General features: G+C 35.9%; 1 protein-coding gene across 1 annotated transcript in view; it reads right to left on the bottom strand.

The window, feature by feature from the left end:
- The window catches only part of SYNJ1 (synaptojanin 1), a gene marked incomplete at its 5' end in the record, with an annotated part of 33,453 nt that extends 16,064 nt beyond the window's left edge, over nucleotides 1-17,389 (bottom strand). Inside the window, 15 exons of the mRNA XM_019620551.2 lie at nucleotides 2,087-2,125; nucleotides 2,741-2,869; nucleotides 3,269-3,475; nucleotides 4,353-4,515; nucleotides 5,681-5,759; nucleotides 6,481-6,696; nucleotides 6,806-6,923; nucleotides 7,279-7,435; nucleotides 8,244-8,402; nucleotides 9,612-9,804; nucleotides 10,390-10,530; nucleotides 11,850-11,934; nucleotides 12,083-12,274; nucleotides 15,775-15,798; nucleotides 17,221-17,389. Coding sequence (XP_019476096.1) covers nucleotides 2,087-2,125; nucleotides 2,741-2,869; nucleotides 3,269-3,475; nucleotides 4,353-4,515; nucleotides 5,681-5,759; nucleotides 6,481-6,696; nucleotides 6,806-6,923; nucleotides 7,279-7,435; nucleotides 8,244-8,402; nucleotides 9,612-9,804; nucleotides 10,390-10,530; nucleotides 11,850-11,934; nucleotides 12,083-12,274; nucleotides 15,775-15,798; nucleotides 17,221-17,389 — 2,071 coding nt within the window. The remainder of the gene's footprint in view (nucleotides 1-2,086; nucleotides 2,126-2,740; nucleotides 2,870-3,268; nucleotides 3,476-4,352; nucleotides 4,516-5,680; nucleotides 5,760-6,480; nucleotides 6,697-6,805; nucleotides 6,924-7,278; nucleotides 7,436-8,243; nucleotides 8,403-9,611; nucleotides 9,805-10,389; nucleotides 10,531-11,849; nucleotides 11,935-12,082; nucleotides 12,275-15,774; nucleotides 15,799-17,220) is intronic.
- Between the last annotated feature and the right edge of the window lie 289 nt (nucleotides 17,390-17,678).

Genomic DNA, 17,678 nt, shown 5'->3' with positions numbered 1-17,678 from the left:
GTTTGAATATCACTAATAAAGGGGAAAAAAAGCAAAACAGTTATTAACTTCAAGTAACTGACGATAGCATCTCATTTTAAACACTGCCTAAAAATTCATAATGCAGTACAGCATCTTAATTTTGAACTATAAACAATTTAGAGTTTATAGAATCCTCAAAACGACATTAGCAGGCAAAAAATCTATGCTTTGCAAACCTCTACAATTAACATGTAGTTCTTGGTGCATTATTACTTAAAATCTGAATTAATTCTGATATAAAGTATAACCAAATTCTAAAAACATTCTTGAATGCATACTGAGCCATGAGAAGAAACATGATGGGCACTGAAGGGACTGAAGCCCTCAGAATAAAAGGTTAGAACATAAAGGGAAAAAAAGCTAACATTTAAAATGCTTGACATTTCAGATATCTGAACAATGTTGTTTTGCACATTCTGTAGAAGTCATACTTCTACAGTACACAGGGGTATTTTAACAGTGTTTTAGGAGCGTGCATTCTAGATAAGAGAAACAGATGCCATTTACACAAGCACTGTGACATTTACACTCTGCTTCCAGTCCTGTGCTAACTTCCTCTGAACTAAGCTCAGGTACTGCTGAAAAGCAAAGTGTCAGGCCTTACAAATGTACTCCGTGAGCGGAAAACGTGGAGGATAGAAAAAGTAGGATGAGTTTTAAATCAGAATAATATATGAAAAAAGAATATACTACACTCTTTTTAAAAGATTGCATAAAAAGCAAGTTTTATGCAAGCTATAACTCTATGCAAAATGACATTGGAAAAGAGCAAGAAATGAAGGCTGATCTTTGCACAACTGACACTGAAACTAGACAGACACGATTGAATCAATGCACACAAAGCTATATAGGACTGAAGTAGTACGAATTGAATCTCACAGACGTTGTGTATTATGTATATACTATTTTCTAAAGCTTAAGCATTTCAATTATTTTGAAATATTATGCCTTTGGCATAATAATCCCCTATTCTCAACTTAATCTAAGAGCTCTACACATCTCTGGCACAATAGAATAAGTCATATTTAATAAACTATGTGAAATGATTACTTCTTTTAGAATTGTTTTCACCAAAAACCCTTGTTTCCTACCAACTGAGTGGCAACACCTGAATAGCCATTAAAAAAGTATTCTAGAGACTCACTGTATCCCATGTATTAACAAACTGATTTAAGTCCCTGCAATACAGCTCAACTACAGGGCAAGTGTCAAAAATAGACAAAGATCAGTTTTAAGAAGCACTCTGAGAACAGGTGAGTTGTTACAACATGCAAAAGTAGATCAAGCTGGAAAAAATAAAACGAACCCGAAGAGTTTATTAGGCCCTCATCATTATTAAAAGAAAGGAATTAGGAGAGAATTATTTCAGGATTTTGTTTCTTTGTAGACTTGTATCTCCAGTGCCTTTAAATTGCATAAATTCCTTTGCTAGATTTGTACTGAATTACACACTAGTTCCAAGAACTACGGATGACATTTCGTGTGTCTAGAAAAGGTTTAAGAGCACATTTGGATACTTGGAAATAGCAAATAAACGATGCAGATGTGAGTGTTCAGCCTAGAAACATATAAAGCTCAGTGATTTGCAGTTCTCTGCTAACTGGTGATCATCCAGGGGAAATCTGGCCAGACTTCAGCAGCAGTTTCAATTTGAGCAATTAATGGATAATCACTCTAAGCAACTACAATCACAACTCAATTCACAATGTGTCTTAACATGAACAGCAATGGTAAAAAAAAAGAAATCTATGTCTTTCACAACTACAAACAAGACAGCTTTCTTTGAAAAGTTAGTTGAGTATGCTGCGACAAGGACAAAGAACAAGATAGAAACACAGAACAGTGCTAATCTGACTACAATGTACCAACTTCTGGGGAAATATTGTTTTGCTAAAAAAAAAAATCAACTGTAATTCAGCAGGGATACAAATACTGAGAAATAAAAATGAATAATTTTTAAATACAAATATAATTTCTGCCTTTGGACATCAATATTAAGTATTGTCAAAAGAGAGCATTGAAATTTTGTTATATAGTCATATTTGAAAATAATTAAAATCATTACCTCCAAACTCCTTTCTAGCAGGTGCAGGACTCCTACCGCCTTACAGTATTTAAGAAATGAATGCAGCAATAATGAAAAATATCAGTATAGTAAGAGGGAAGAAAAAGAATGAGAAAGTTATAAATGACAAGGGTCAGTGTGTTAGTAACTATGCTGCCTGCATGATTCTGGACATCCAGTTTTTCTTAACGCTCCATTGTTTACATTTTCAGATGATCCAGATGAATACTATAATTAAGAACTCAGACATGATAAAGTACTGACATCAAAACTAAAAGAATACAAATCAATGATTGCATATGTTTCTTTATCTTTTGTATAAAAAAATTAAGATGCCATACAAAAATGAAAATGCTGATTAAACAACGCAAAGGAAAGCCCATGTTTTAGAGCTGTAGAAATTAGTTTATAAACATTATAAAACTAATTCATTAAATAAAATAGTAATTAAATGGTGCTGAAAAACACATGTTGTTTTACCTCAACATTATAATTTGGCTACTAAATGTACCAACTAAATATCTTATTTAAAAACCTCTGGTGAGATTGTGTTGAGCCCCAAACCATAGGTGCTTTGGGCCTGGAACTTCAAAGCTCATCTCACAGAGCCAAAACAAATTATTTCCAATCTCCCAATGTCTGTCACCACGTTACCTGATGGTGGAGGCGGCCTCTGTGGTGGAGCAGGACGTGCAGGAGGAGCAACAGGGCGAGGCGGTGGAGGGCGCTTGGGCTCCAAGGTCTGAGAAGTGTCTTTCTGCTGGGTACCAAGTTGAGTTTCATCTGGAGAACGTGACAGAAAACAGTGCAAACATTAATCACTTGTGTATTCTATTCACAGTTAAGCTTCTGTTATAATAAATTATTTCCACAGAAAGGATAGTCAGTTCCCAGAATTGCAAATGCAGAGATACATAAACAGCACTGAGGTTTGGAGAGAGGGGAAATAAATTAAACCAACAGTGAAAACAAGCTGTCTCATGTGCTTTCATTAGATACGCTTTTCAAGACTGAGGTGGTTTACCCAAGGCTACCTATACGTAAAATGCAATGACAAGAATAGCCTTTTTTATTACTCTAGAAGGGCTATTGAAAATTATCTACAAGCAAGTATTCTGCCACTAGGCCATTCCACTGCCACACCATACAGTAGCTGAGGAAATTGAGCAACATAATACACACTGTGCACGGAAACTGGTGGTCCAGGAGTTTTTGCTGGAGCTCGGCTCGGTCTCACTGGGAGTGTGGGTCCATCTGACAGTGTAGGAGACTGACAGGGACTGGAACGTGGTGAGGAGCTTGGGGAGGTTCCAAGGCCAGAACTTAAGGTTGGCTGCAGGTGCTGAGGAAGGATTTCTTCTACTTCAGCACTATAGTCATCAATGTCACCTAGATAACCATGACCCAGAAAAGAAAACACGTCAAATTAAGGGAGCTATAGTTACTTATTTTCTTAAGTGGGACAATTACCAACTGACTGTGGATGTCGGATTTTCTGCAAAAAGCCCTCGAGTTTCTCAAGGAATTTGCTCAAGGAATACAACACCACAAGAAGTGTCACCAGGCAAGGTGCCTTTGGCATATGCTTAGTGGAAAAACTGTGAAAAAGTAGATAGATAAAAAACATGCAAGTGAAGAAAATCAAACTGCAGAGGTGTGAGGAATGCAAGAGTGATTTCTAGCAGCTCAAGGATTTCATTATGAAAGCAATGACAGGAAAGAAAAAAGACAGAAACAAGGAACTGGAAAGCAGCAAATGAATGCTGAAGGTGAGCCTGTTCCAAGGAGCAACAGAGGATGAAGGCTTCTTCATCCAGTTGATACTTGCCTGCCTTTAAAAGGTTCGTCAGGTGTTTGTTAGGAGTGGGGTAAGTGTATAAATACTTAGCATGGGAGCTCATTAGTCCTATCTGTTATATGGCCCAAAAATAATTGCTTTGTAACCTGAATTTGGATATCCTGCTTGTAGACAGTCTCCATAAAAACATAAAAGCTGCCTGAATGAAGCGATCCCTGTGACACTACAGGATCAAGTGAAAAGAATAAAAAAAAGTGAGTAAATTAGTAAAACTTTGGTGTACAGTGCATACAGTGCAAACTGCCATCACAAATGGCTCAATAAACTGGCAAGCTACTATTGGAAATTAAAAGCTTTTTAGTCACCTGTTTCTGCTAGGTATATGCTTGTTAAATTACAGTGGTATTAAATTAATTAGATTAGTTAGAACTACAAGCATTTCAAAAATAGTATTTTATTCCAACAAACCTTCCATATCATAATCTGCAGTAACCTCAGCATCTTCACAAAGCAAGGTGGAGCTTGTTGATGAAGGCAGCCCAACATTAATCTTCTCTAGATTCATTTCGTCCTCCAAACTTCTGATCCAGTCCGGATTTTTTAAACTTATGTTTATAATCCTTCCTAGTATCTGAATTGTCATAAAGGTACACATAAAACAAAAATTGTTAAAAATAGGGATATTAAAATTCAGCATTCTGCATAAAAAAATAATAAAATTATGAATTATGAAATACAAGTTATCAGAATTTATGGGACCAAACAACAACAGTGACATTTCACAGAAAAATAATTATAATTTTCACTTTATTTCTCTAATTAAGTGCATCTACATAGTTTAAACTTAAAAGTAAGGTCCTGAGCAACCTGATGTAACTGCGTATGTCCCTGTTCATTGCAAGGAAGGTGGGCTAGATGAGCTTCAGCAGCCCCTTCCAACTCTAATTATTCTATAAGTCTATCGCTAATTGCAACTACAATTAATGTTTTTCTAAAGTAAACCAGAGAAATTGCATATCAAGATTTTTTTCTTTTCAGTTAACAGGAAAGCTTTTGGTTTCTTTGTTCTGATAGAAATATTACCTTTTGTAAAGGAAAATAGATTTCCTACTAAACTATATTAACAAAGTCAATATTAGATTGATAAACAGCCATCGTTCTTCAAAATGATACATGACAAGGAGACCCTACAGTACATGGATTGTTGGTGAAAATCTCAGCAGATATGAAGATCCATCTGCAAATATCACCCTACAGAATCTAAGTTTTAACAGAAGCATTGTTGAGTAAAAAATTGAGTGTGAAATCTTAATTATTTTATTTTATTTTATTTTTTTTTACAAAAATGAAATACTGGCCCTAGAGAAGTCAAAGAAAGAGCTGCAATCACTTAGATATGTCAATGCTTCAATATAGGAACACTCACTTCTTACAGATAGTAGGCTATAAAAATGATGAACTAGTTCCTGCCACAAATTTGAGGTAAAAGCTGTGCTATATAAATCATAAAAGAAAAAATATATTTTTAAAATCCTATTTTGATGAAGATATCCCTAAACATAGGATTTTAATTTTCCTAATAGCCCTTATCCCAAAACTAAATAAATCTTATGACTTCCTTATGTTGGTTTTTGGAAGACTGTATTAAAAGCTATGAGGCTATCAAAAGCAGAAAAAAGACTAGATGCAACAGTCTAGTGTGGAAGATGAAAATCTTGTAAAAATCAAACCAAAAACAAAACAGTGCTTAAAAATACTTCTCTTGGTATAAGAAAGTTTAGTAATTTTTACATTACCTCAGTACCATTCAAATTCATAACATTCAAAGCAGAGCTTCCTTCCAAAAATGTTACCCACATCTTGTCTGCCACGAATCTGCAAAGTCCATTGATAAATACTTGGAAAACGATAGGCAATAATCTTTTATCCTACCTATGATCATCCAAAGCCTCTTAGATTAAAGGTTTGTCAGTGTTCATGTATATATGTATATACATATATATGTATACAGGCTTAATAAGCTTTATGGATGGACCCTTTGGGGAAAAAAAGGCTGAGAAATTGATAAGTATTACACAGAAACCACTGTCATTTTAAGATTATGCGGCTACAGCTAGACAGTTTACATTCAAAATTAACTATGTGGCTAGAGGTTAGGAATTTGTATCAAGCATTTCACATTAGATCGAACTGTGCTCTAGGGACCCATGCTCTCAGGGTTCTAGAAGTCAATGGGTTCCATTAACAACTAAGTGAAAACAGCAGTCACAGGGATCCTCTCATGTTCAGTTCCTTAAAAAACTACTGACTTAATTTGCTCAAAATCATACATATATGAAATTTTAAGTCTGATTTCCAACAAAGTATGATGCTATAGCTCAAAAATGAAGATGAGAAAAAATCTGAAAACTGAAATGCATATAGTAAAAAAAAAAAAAAAACCACTAATCTTTAGCTCCTATTAAAATCAGAGTTGAAAACTGAGCATTAAAAATGAAGCAGATCAGAACTGAAATGCCCATTAAGACATTTAATTTGGGAAATAAAAAGGAAAAATGCAAAGGAATAGAGATTAAGAATAAAAGGCCTTTTTAACCTTATAAGTATAACTTCTCCGTAGCTTGCAAATTTTTGAAGAAGATCATCAATCAGGTTGTCATCAAAGTAGCTTTCTTCTGCTGAAGAACTTTTGATGGAGACCATTACTGTACCATCAGGTGGGCCCTGTGTTGCAATCACCTCTTTATAAACTTTCTGTCTCTCTTCTGCTTCAATTTCAAATATGTCAATGTCAATCAACGCCACCACAGGCCTTGAGGAAAAAAAACACAACCAGAAAAAAAGGTTGTAAACAGAGAAATAAGATGCCTTAAAATTAAATTTTCAACGATTAGGAAGTAATGTATAAAAAAAATTGAAACCTATGATCAGATGTCTTCAATTCTGCTCTTCCGTAGTGCAACAAAGTACCAGGATTCCACGTATAAGGGACTTTACTGTTATCATGAAAGCTAGCATTCAGAAGATCCAGATCTTCAGCTACATTCAATATTAATGAAAACAAAAGGGGAAAGATACAGTGATTGCAGGGACATGATAAAAAAAAAATCCAAGTAGTAAAAAAAAATAAAAAAAAGAAATTAGACCAAAACCAAGCATTTTACAGAAAGAAAAAGATCCTTTTAAACAAGTGAAATGTCAGTAACTATTGTCTGTCTCATGATCCACCCGTTCAGTGTCACTCTTGTGTACAAAAAATTCTGTTAGAAGCTTTCTGCCTGGTACAAAGCCAGGGAGACAAGCTCAGAACTGCTGGCACTCTGGATGTCACTAAATAGATTCTGTACACCGGCTAAAAGAATATTTAAAAAAAAAATTAAGGAAGCACTCAAACCTGATCGGTCAAAGGGCCATTTTCTTCTTCTCCAAAGAATACGATCTGTCCACGCAGGCGTGCGACACTTTTCACTGGTGTCATAGTCATCAGAAAACAGATCATATTTGTACGTAGGAGCAAAATTTATTTTCCCCTCCAAAAATCCCCTAAAAATCTATAAAAAAACAATTATGTCATGCCAGAAGACAGAAACAGATGGGAAACAGCTTGAAACTTATCAGAACTCTTTTTTAACAGTGAAAACCTGTATAGACATCTAAAAAAAAAAAGGCATTTGATAATATGAACCTTTTTCCAAATTTTATTTACTGAGAGCATTCTACATCTGCCACTATGACTAAACAGCAACCCAGACAGATCATCATTGAACAGAAGTATGTCAACAATTATGTCTTGAAACCCATACTCCTCAGCAACATACTGTTCCTCCAATATCATGCAGAACTTGAGGCCATCAAGATGCTGCTCACAGCACTTTAATTAGCTGAGTAGTTGCTCATTTGTCAGCAAATTTGGGAATTGTGATTATATTTTATTTACCTTTCTGAACATACATAGCATATTCAGAAAGGCAAGTGCCTCATGTGTAAATTAATAAGAGTTAAAAAAGAAAAAACAAAAAACCAAAAAAACTCCAACAGGCTTTAAAATCAATACATCTGACATGATGTGAAAGACTAAAGAAATCCTATCACCATTTCCTTCAATCACCTGCCCAGCATTAACAGATAAAGCTGGCAAACACAAGACACTAGAAGGCAGATTTGCACGCTCCTGCAGTGTTCAGATGAAACATAAGTTAAGACCCTTTAGTTAATGGAATCAGGTCCAACCTACAGTCTACTCTTGCACCAGCATTTGACTTGATTATAAACCTAATATGAATCTTATAGCCAAGTCTACATCAAACAGGTTAGAGCGCTTCTCCAATATTCTTGAATGCAGCGATATATTTAAGATACCTGTCCAGAATTTTTCTGATTGATAAGCTGGTCTCCTGCTATAAGGGAATCCCAGTTTTGTTGTCGGATTAGTTCCTTAACCTCCTCATTAGGAATATCTATTCGATAATTAAAGTCACCACACCAAAAAATGTAGTCATGGGAAAAAAGCATCCTTCCCTGTAAAAGAGAAGCACACAATGAAGTTAAAAAGCAATCAAGAGACAGAAATTTACTAGTTTCAGGTGCAGTTCAGTTTAGGAGGTGTTAGGTTTTTTTTTTTTAAATCATAAACTACTTATTACTTCTATCCATACGGTTAGAACCAACAGCCACAGGTATGTTATTCACACATGCATGATATGAAAGAAGATAAACACTTTCTATGCTGCTTGCATTTCTAAAGAAACATGAATCATCTGAATTGGATCCCATGAATTCTTCATCTGCTATCTGCATCACAAATACTACCCTGAGATCTTCTGGCAGAATATCCTGGCATGAACAGCACGCTGAAGGCTATATTATTTGGATTTAATTGCAAATTTTTCAGTTACATACAATTTTTTGAGGCTAGGGACAGACAGAGGAGCTCTTTTAGTACTAAGAAGGCCTAGGCCTTGAATGAAAATTGTTACTTTGTTTTGACTTTTTCATTGCCCTTAAGTAAATCAAAACAAATGAAGTAGATTAAAACAACAGTACTTACAAAACTGTTTCTGGAAACTCTAAAAATACAATACATTCAAGAAAAACTAAAATAGAACAAGGGTGAAAAAATTAGGAAAAAAAAGAAACCCAATAAAATCAGATGTCAGTTGTCTGCACAGTGCCACAGAAGCTAACAATTGCATCTTAAGCCAGTTTTGTCTCAAGCAAGTGTTGAAATTACTACTTATTTGGTATTTGATAAACTTTCATGAGAATAAACTACAGAATTGCATGATCTAATTTGACAAAAGTATGTTAAAAAAGAAGCTAAAATGAGCTAGCAAAAAAAAATCATTGTGTACTGAAAACAGAGCCATTCCCATAGTTGTTTTTTTTTTTTTCCCCCCCCCTCATGATTGATTAACTTTAGTACCTACAAAAGTTGCACAACATCTCAGGAATCTCTAGGGTCTCTTCCCTATACTAAACCCTCAGACCTCTATCTTTCCCCATCTGTCATTGCTCTGGAAAGCTCTATTTTTCTCTAATCTTCTATTTCAACAAAAATTGTGGGAATTGATTTTTTTTTTTATCTCTGAGACCTCTAATCCAAGGAAAGTTGGAAATTCCCCAAAGACATTTGGGAAGGGGAGAAAAACAAACTTTTGGATGATGCTGCTGGTGCTCATGAGGGGTTTAATTTCTCATTTGTTAAGGAATTTGAACACTCTTGCTTACCATTGGAAAACTGAGCTTGCGAGCTATTTCTATGAAGTCTTCATTTCTTTCTTTAACTTGTGATTGCCCTGCAGCAAAATGGCTGCAGACAAAGCAAAGACTGGATGTATGAAACAGCATCCGAATTGCCACTGCACCTTTATTACCAGTGGCTCCTCCCATGCCAGTCTTTACAGTATCAACAGCAACGTCTCTGAAAGAGTTAAACAAACATTAAACCTTCAAATCATAAAATCATAGAACATCCAAAGCTGGAAGAGTCCCACAAAGCTGAGTCCAACTCTGAGTTCCACACAGCACCATTTGAAATTGAAATCTTATGTCTGAGAGTACTGTCCAGATGCTCCTTGAACTGCTGCACTGGGGGCTGTGCCCACAGTCCTAGGCAGCTTGTTCCATGCCGCTGCCCTCCAGATGAACAGCTCTAAATTTGTTTGAGGAAGACTGTATCCCTGAAAGATACTTTGTAAAGGAACTAAAGGATAACAATAGGACCTTATCTTGGAAAAAAATGACATTTTCACGTTGTTATTTCAGCAGTAAGGCCACAGAACTGTTTTAAGTAAAAGTCAACAGCTATCAAGCAGGAATATAACACCTCCACTTTTCAAGCGTTCCAGTCAACTGATAAGATATTTAAAGCTACAATAAAAGAACTTAAGTGGCTAGTTCCCTCTCTTGGAGCCCAACACATTTCTCAGTGTACTTGTACATCAGTGTGCAATACCCAACAAATTGCAGGTGATCCAGCCCTAGGCACAGCTGTGCATTCACTGACCTGATAAAGGGAGCATGCTGGGGCCTGATGAACACAAAGAGGCAGACGCCCACTAACTGCTCGGAAGCCAGCAGCACATACTTGTAATCTCTTGATATGGTCTTCTGCAGTTCTGCAGCCCAGAGCTTCTGATTGGTTGTGCTAGCAGTGAGATTAAAAGTGCCAGTTTTAAAAGAAAAGAAATTAAGCAGGTATTGAGAGTGTTGATCTCATTCAATCACCTTCATACAGTAACTTTAACCAGACACTGGGAAAGCAGGTCAAAGCAAAGCTGTGAACGTGCCTTCTGGCAGAGTCACAGCCTAGAAGACTGTAGTGAAACTCATACGACGTTGCCTCACCTTTCAGAATAACATGGACTATGTTAGAAACCAGGACTCTTTCCTATATTTCTGAGGTTAGAGTACAGGAGTAAAAATTTTTCTTGGGAGTTACCCCCTAGCCTAGAGCTCAGTTAAATTTGGAAAACATCCGTCTGTGGTCTTAGATCAACAAGAAACTTACTTGAAAACATAAAGACTATGGTTCTCAGAGCTAGCATGGGATATACATGAAAAAAATGACAGACCTAGAAGCACTGCTAACTAGACAGAGTGCAAATTAGTGGATGAAACAAACTGTCACTTTGTCCTTGGGACAAAAGCCTTTGCAAAGGCACACAGTGCAATAGACTTTAGATGTTTGGTTTTTTTCCTGATGAATTAAAGCTTGACAAAAACCAGAAAAACACGCAACACAAAACAATGGACAAAGTGAATATAATCCTCGGATTATACAGGAAGATTTCATCACTCATATCATCCAGAATTGACAAAGGTATATTTTCATATCCCACTTCACCAGGAGCAAAAAAATCCAACCCAAATCCCACAGTAACATATACACGCAACATACGGAACAACAGAGCTAAAAAAGCCCTACAAATAGATCAAGTTATGCTTAGAAGTTACTTCTGCTTCTGACAACGACAAAGACTGACAGTATAAGAGGATGCACTTGTTTTATATAGACCAAAATTTGATGCCAGACAGTATACAAAGGCATACCAACAACTCACGCTTTTGGAAGGGATTTCACAGAACTCACTGCTCCCAGCGCTAAGAAGGCACAGAGACTGCAGAATACTACCAGCATCAGAGAGGAATCCTTTCAATGTGTTTAACAAAAAAAAAAAAACGCTCAGGGGCTACTGAACTTTTTCAGCGGAATCCAAAATACTACCAAGTACTGACTGTTTGGATCCTTGAGATTATTTTGAGTAATCTCAAGTGTTCACAGCTTCACTAACAAAAGCTGAGATGATTCTGCAGTCTCAGCGCAGACACAGGCAGAGAGAACAGGAATACAGGCAAAAATTAACATAAAATAATCCCAACCTTCACAATTAAGGAGAAAAAAATAGCATTATACTTAAGTCTGGCTGTCAGTGGAATTAATTTTGCATAGATTTTGTCACCTACCTTGCATTCACAATGTTTCCTGCATTTAACTCCACCATTTCTTCAAATCCAATGGCAAATATGTCTACAGGTTTGCTTCTTCGATCTGCATTTAAATATTGAAAAAGCCATTTGTCGGTTACAATTAACTCTGGAACCAAGATCTCATATTACTATTCTAATGTTCACAGTCTAATTAAGAAAGAGAGTTTTCAATTAGAAAAAAGAAAAAAAAGCCAGACTACAAATCTTACCTTGGAATTCATGAATACCAGCTATGCTTGGTGCATCTAGAAGCCAGTCAGTGAGGGTCTGATTTTTAAAGGCAATACTTCGGAACTGCTTCCCCCCATTGACATTCCACGTCCCAACGCAGACTCGAACCTTCTTCGGTTTTGCATACTTATAAAAGTTTTCACACATACTCTTCAGTACTTTTACAGATGCTGCAAAAACATGTAAACATATGTTATTCTTATATAGGATTTCCTATTTTTCCCTTTTTTTTCCCCCAAAAATACTTGGCAATGAGATCTTTCCTTAAAAAAAAAAAAACAATAAATCCATGCATAGACATACAGAAAGTTAAAGTGTGAAAGCAAAATGGATGCAGCATTTCACCAGGTGAAGTACATTTGTAGACATTTTATTTGCCTAGGTAGGATATTGACTGAACGAAAGATGGTAATAATGTGTTCAAAATTATATATTATGTAACATATATATACTCATACATGCTACATATATAGTAATACATATTACTATATACATTTTATATAGTATGTATATTAGTATAAAATTTAGTCATATGTTACATAGATATAATATATATAGTGTATATATGTATTACTATACATAACTATTTATTTACATTTCTCTATATAGTAATATGTATATCTACTTGTGATCTACTTGTAAAGGGCATTGTGAGAAATGTATCTATTTAATGCTTAGACACTGAAGTTACAGGGATTTAAAAATTCCCTTCACAGATCAGCTGCATAATTTCCTGAAGCAAACAAACAGATCTCTCTCTTTTTAATTATGCTATTTTTTTTTCCTCTAATAGAAGTAGGAAAGAAATTGCTTTAGATGTGAATACTATTGCTTGCACTGTACTTTACTCAAGCAAAATTAATTTATCTGCTTGTAAGACTGTCATGGTCATCAGTTTATGAGAATCATAGAAACTTCATTGGATGGAATCCTTCCCTCCACTGTGTGGTGTCTGGCAAAACAGTCAATTACCAGGCATACTATTGTCACTCAGATCCCCAAACAGGATTACTAGTGAGCAGTGTCAAATTTTTATGTTAAATTTTTAGCTATTCTTTTATATTTGTCACCTTTCAATTTGCTCCAGTATTTTGGCAACCCAGTTAAAACAAAAACCAAGGATGGTCTGGCCATAGTGGTTCTAAAACAAACTGAAACCAATAGAAGAAAATATGATGTATTTTACATTTGTGAATAGCTTCACTGTTGAATGAATCATATGTCTGCGTGTGAGGTAACCACACACAAGAGCCAGCAAACTGACTGGTGTCGCTGAGAGTAATGCAAGCAGATCGTGTTTGCGATCACCCCATTAATTTCCTTATCATAGTCCAGGTAAATGAAGTCAACAAGACTTTAAGGAGTCAGCAGAATACCTCACACCTTTATAAGACAGCTACCTACCAAGGTTACTACCAGAAGTACCTACATGCTAACCAACAGTCAAGTTAAGAAGTCTACCAAATGCTGCAAAAACCAATGAGAGTCAAAGAGAGAAATTATCCCAGCAGTTGATCATTGCAACGAAACCAATCCAAGAAATGATGCAGCCAGAATGCATGCAAGTACCCAATCACCCTAAGGGTGAGCTGAACCCAAGGAATCCAAAATGGTACCACAGAGAGGCTCTTAAGACCGGCATAGATTCGTCTTTGTAGAGTTTCCTGCAAGTCTAGAAACTCAATTTGGACTTCTTCACTTCAGCCCCTCTTCCTTTTCCTTTGGCACTAACTCTGAGTTTAAACAGTTGCTCCAAGTAATTCGCATTTCCTACCATACAAAATCAAATTACTGCCTACTTAACTCCTGGTGCTGTAACGAGCCCCTAATGTGAAAAAGCACAGCGGAACAGAATGCAATTTCATCAGGGACCTGATAGCATGCTTATTGCAAACATGAAATTGATTTTGTTACACTAGAAAAACTTCTGCATTGGAGAATGACTCTTCATTCAAAATGAGAATAATTAAGAAAACCAAGGTATTTTCACCCCTTTTTCCAAAACAGTGAGCGAGTCAATGGTTTTTCAGAGCTCCTGAGCCTCCTGCATACGTTATTTTCCTTTTAACAAAACAGTTGTCCCATACTACAGCACCGATGACGCAATAAAATACATAGTATGTTATCTTGTAACAAGAATGTTGTAACTGCTGCTCATACTAAGCAGGCACACATTTGGAAATCAATTTCACAAAAGGAGCATTAATTCAAAATGCAACTGAACTCTTTTGCTGCAATGTCCAAATTATTGCAGGCATTTTTCACTGTACGCAATCTGTATCCAGATTAAGTCCGAAATAAAATATTATATCAGTAAGTTTAAAAAAAATAAATCAACATTTACAACTCCTAGCGAGTCTTTGTGATTTATAAGGAGCTTCAAACACTTCCGATGTATCTCAACAAAAAATAAGTCAACAACTTCTTAAGTGCTTCTTGCAAGGATCCTCCCCATTCATTCTGCAGTACATGGGGCGCATGGCTACCACATGAGTATCCAAGTTCCATGGAGACTGTGCAGAAACTCACAATTCCTAAATAACTGTTCAAATAATTTTCCCAGTTTAGTAGCCTCCTGTTTTCACTCTCTCTTCTTTTCCCTTTATTTTCCTAGGTATTGAGTATCTACTTTTTCCCCTCACCTAGAAACTAGGCATCTGATCTGGCTTCACCAAAATTACTTCCAAAAAGTAACAAAATGAACTCAATTAAATCAGCAGTTTCTGAGTCATTGTGTTAAGCTTTCTCAGCATATAGAAAAATCTGCTTTTTTGCTTTTTAACTAATAGTTTCTAGAAGCAAGGAGGTGATGAAATGCTGAACAGCTGAGAAGTACTCACAGCCCTCCCTTGAAAATACATAGCACATATAAATCATCTCTTCAGATGGAGCAGCTCCAGATAGAGTAACCAGATAGAGTTACAACAGAAAGGAGAATTTCCACTAGCCAATATCTCATTTTAAGCCCAAAAAACAATGGTCAAAATATTAACTCCTAAACTTGAGACATGATGCTAACTACAATGGTCCCTCTTTGAGTTTTCTCTTCAAAGAGAGTTCTATCTAAATAGATGCTCTAATACTTTCATGTTGCATGCATAGGTAACTGTATCTCAGCAATTTCACCTATACTTTTGCTCCACAAAATCATGTGTCAGCACATTATTTCAGATCATTCTTGTACAACATAAACCATCACTTCGAGATTAATACAGTCAGTCTCATGCAAGGACACACGCAGGTAGATCCTTCTAAAGACAAAGCAACAAAATTACAAATTGTACTAAAGAATTTTACCTTATATCCCACCAAAACCCAACCAGTTTGACAAAACAAGAATATTGAAGCTCTCAAATTAGATAAAAATGCAAGTTCCTCTACAGCTAGAATAAAGCATTTGCAAAAATAAAATAAAATAAAGCAACCAAGAACTGGCTGCCTGTTTTTATAACCCACACCCAAACACAACTGTAACCTTTTCCACTTCCTGAATTTTCACTTGTATTAAAGAGACTTCCTTATATTATGGAATTTTGTGGCATAGGAACTTCAGGTCCAAATAGTACAGAGAAAACATGAGCCCAAGACCAAGTATTATGCAAATAGGCATGGAAAAAAGCCAGAGAAGAACAGCTACTTGGATATTTACAGCTTAATTTCTATACTATACCTGATTGTAATGATTGCTCTGAAACTACGGATGCAGTAAGAAGGAAACAAGAAAAGAATTAGTCAAACAGGCAATTGCTTAAAAAAAATTCAGAGAGAACAAGCTATAATATACAATTTATTATACACAACTGTTCACATCAGTTAAAGCACATCTTTTATGCTTCAAAATCTAAAAAGTTTCACAACAGTATTGACAAAGTCTTCATTCTTGCCCTAACTTATACCTCACCTACTAGAAAATGCAATGACCTTATGTTCTGTGAAGACTGACTCATCTTCTACCACTGACACAAGAGCTGCAAATATCAAAAGGCCAGCTTGCATTCACAGAGAAAGTAAGAAGGAACAAGGACGTTCAATTAGCTTTGAGGCAAGCTTCTGATGCAGGGAAAGTCACAATAACATGAAATCTCATGGTAAAAAAAAAAAAAGAAGAAAATACTTTTGGGTTACACATAGTAACTTAAAATGTTTACTACAACAGGGCAAGGTTTTCCTTGCACCACTTGCTATTTTGCTGCATGTTGCAGTTTCAAAAGGATGGGATGTGACTGCACTCCTATGGATTGCACAGCCTATGCCTCTGTTTGGAAATGCAGGGTTCTGTGATCTATTGCCCCGTTCTCATCAGGTGAGCTAGATTCAGGTAAGCATACCCTCCAAACCCCACACGACTGTGCCTGAGCAGAGCTTCTCATTGAAATCTCTCTCTGATTTTAGTGCAGAATATCACCCAGTGCCTGACATATTTTGGTGGTTCACATGTTCAAGGGAAAGGTCTCTTTACACACAAAAAGACTTTTTTGTGATGGAAACTCATTCTCATTCACCAGGAATTTTCTAATAGCTCCTGTTATCTTAGATTTTCTTCTCTTAGGAAAATCCTCTTTGCTCCTCAGTAGAGGAAACCAAAATGATAAATACAATCATTAAACACTCTTAAGTTAGCACAAAAAAAAAAAAAAGAATAAATGCTTTGCATCTGGTATAACACCACAGTGAGAAGTTCTTCACTGACATGACAGATAACTAAAGAAAGACATTCAGCAAACAATCGAAAAAACATTTTTAAAATAAACCAGGATTTACTTTTCCCCAAAATTCAGCATGTAATTGTCATAGCTAACGCTTACTATAAACGGATCTGAACATGAACAAACCCTATCTCACATGCATCTACTGTAAAGTTCTGAGAAATACGCTCCCCAGATATTTTCCTATTAAACCACCAAATACAAACAAAATATGAACAGTAAACAAATTACTGCAGCATGTTAGTTTGGTAATATTAGTCAAGGAGAAGTAACTTTTACCTTTTAATAAGCCAACAGAACATAAAAAAGCAATTACACTTTCCAATTCTGCTTTGAAAACAGACTCCATACAGCTTTCTTACACCAAATAGTTAGTTATCAGACAGATTAAAATCCTGAAAGACACATACCGCGTAAACTGCTGGTGGTTAAGAGAGCCCGTGCTTTATCTGCTAAATCACTATTTAGGGTATTTCCCAATAACAAAACATCAATGGCCTCCTGCTTGGAGCTATCAAAAAAGTTATTTTGAATCGTTCTGGTCACAGAACGAGCACCATCCTTCAGCTTTCCAGCCTGTTAGGGAGGAATACGTATAAAATATTTTATGTTGGACATTGCTCATAGAAACATTGGCAATATTCAGTAACATTTTTGTAAACCTCATTAATAATTTTAAAATCTAAGACAGTTTCTATCCCTTGCTGTTAACTAAGAGCCTTCTGAGACTACTGTACTATATCCATTTTTTTCCCAAAACGCTAAACCACATACTAACACCTTCAAGGCACATCTAAGAACCAGATGATTGCAGTTTAAATTATTTAAATTAAGTAAAATTCTACTGGAAGGGGAAAAAAAAGAATAT

This window comes from Meleagris gallopavo, chromosome 1 (assembly GCF_000146605.3).
Source record: "Meleagris gallopavo isolate NT-WF06-2002-E0010 breed Aviagen turkey brand Nicholas breeding stock chromosome 1, Turkey_5.1, whole genome shotgun sequence".
NCBI lineage: Eukaryota > Metazoa > Chordata > Aves > Galliformes > Phasianidae > Meleagris > Meleagris gallopavo.
This window is presented reverse-complemented; position numbering and strand designations above follow the sequence as displayed.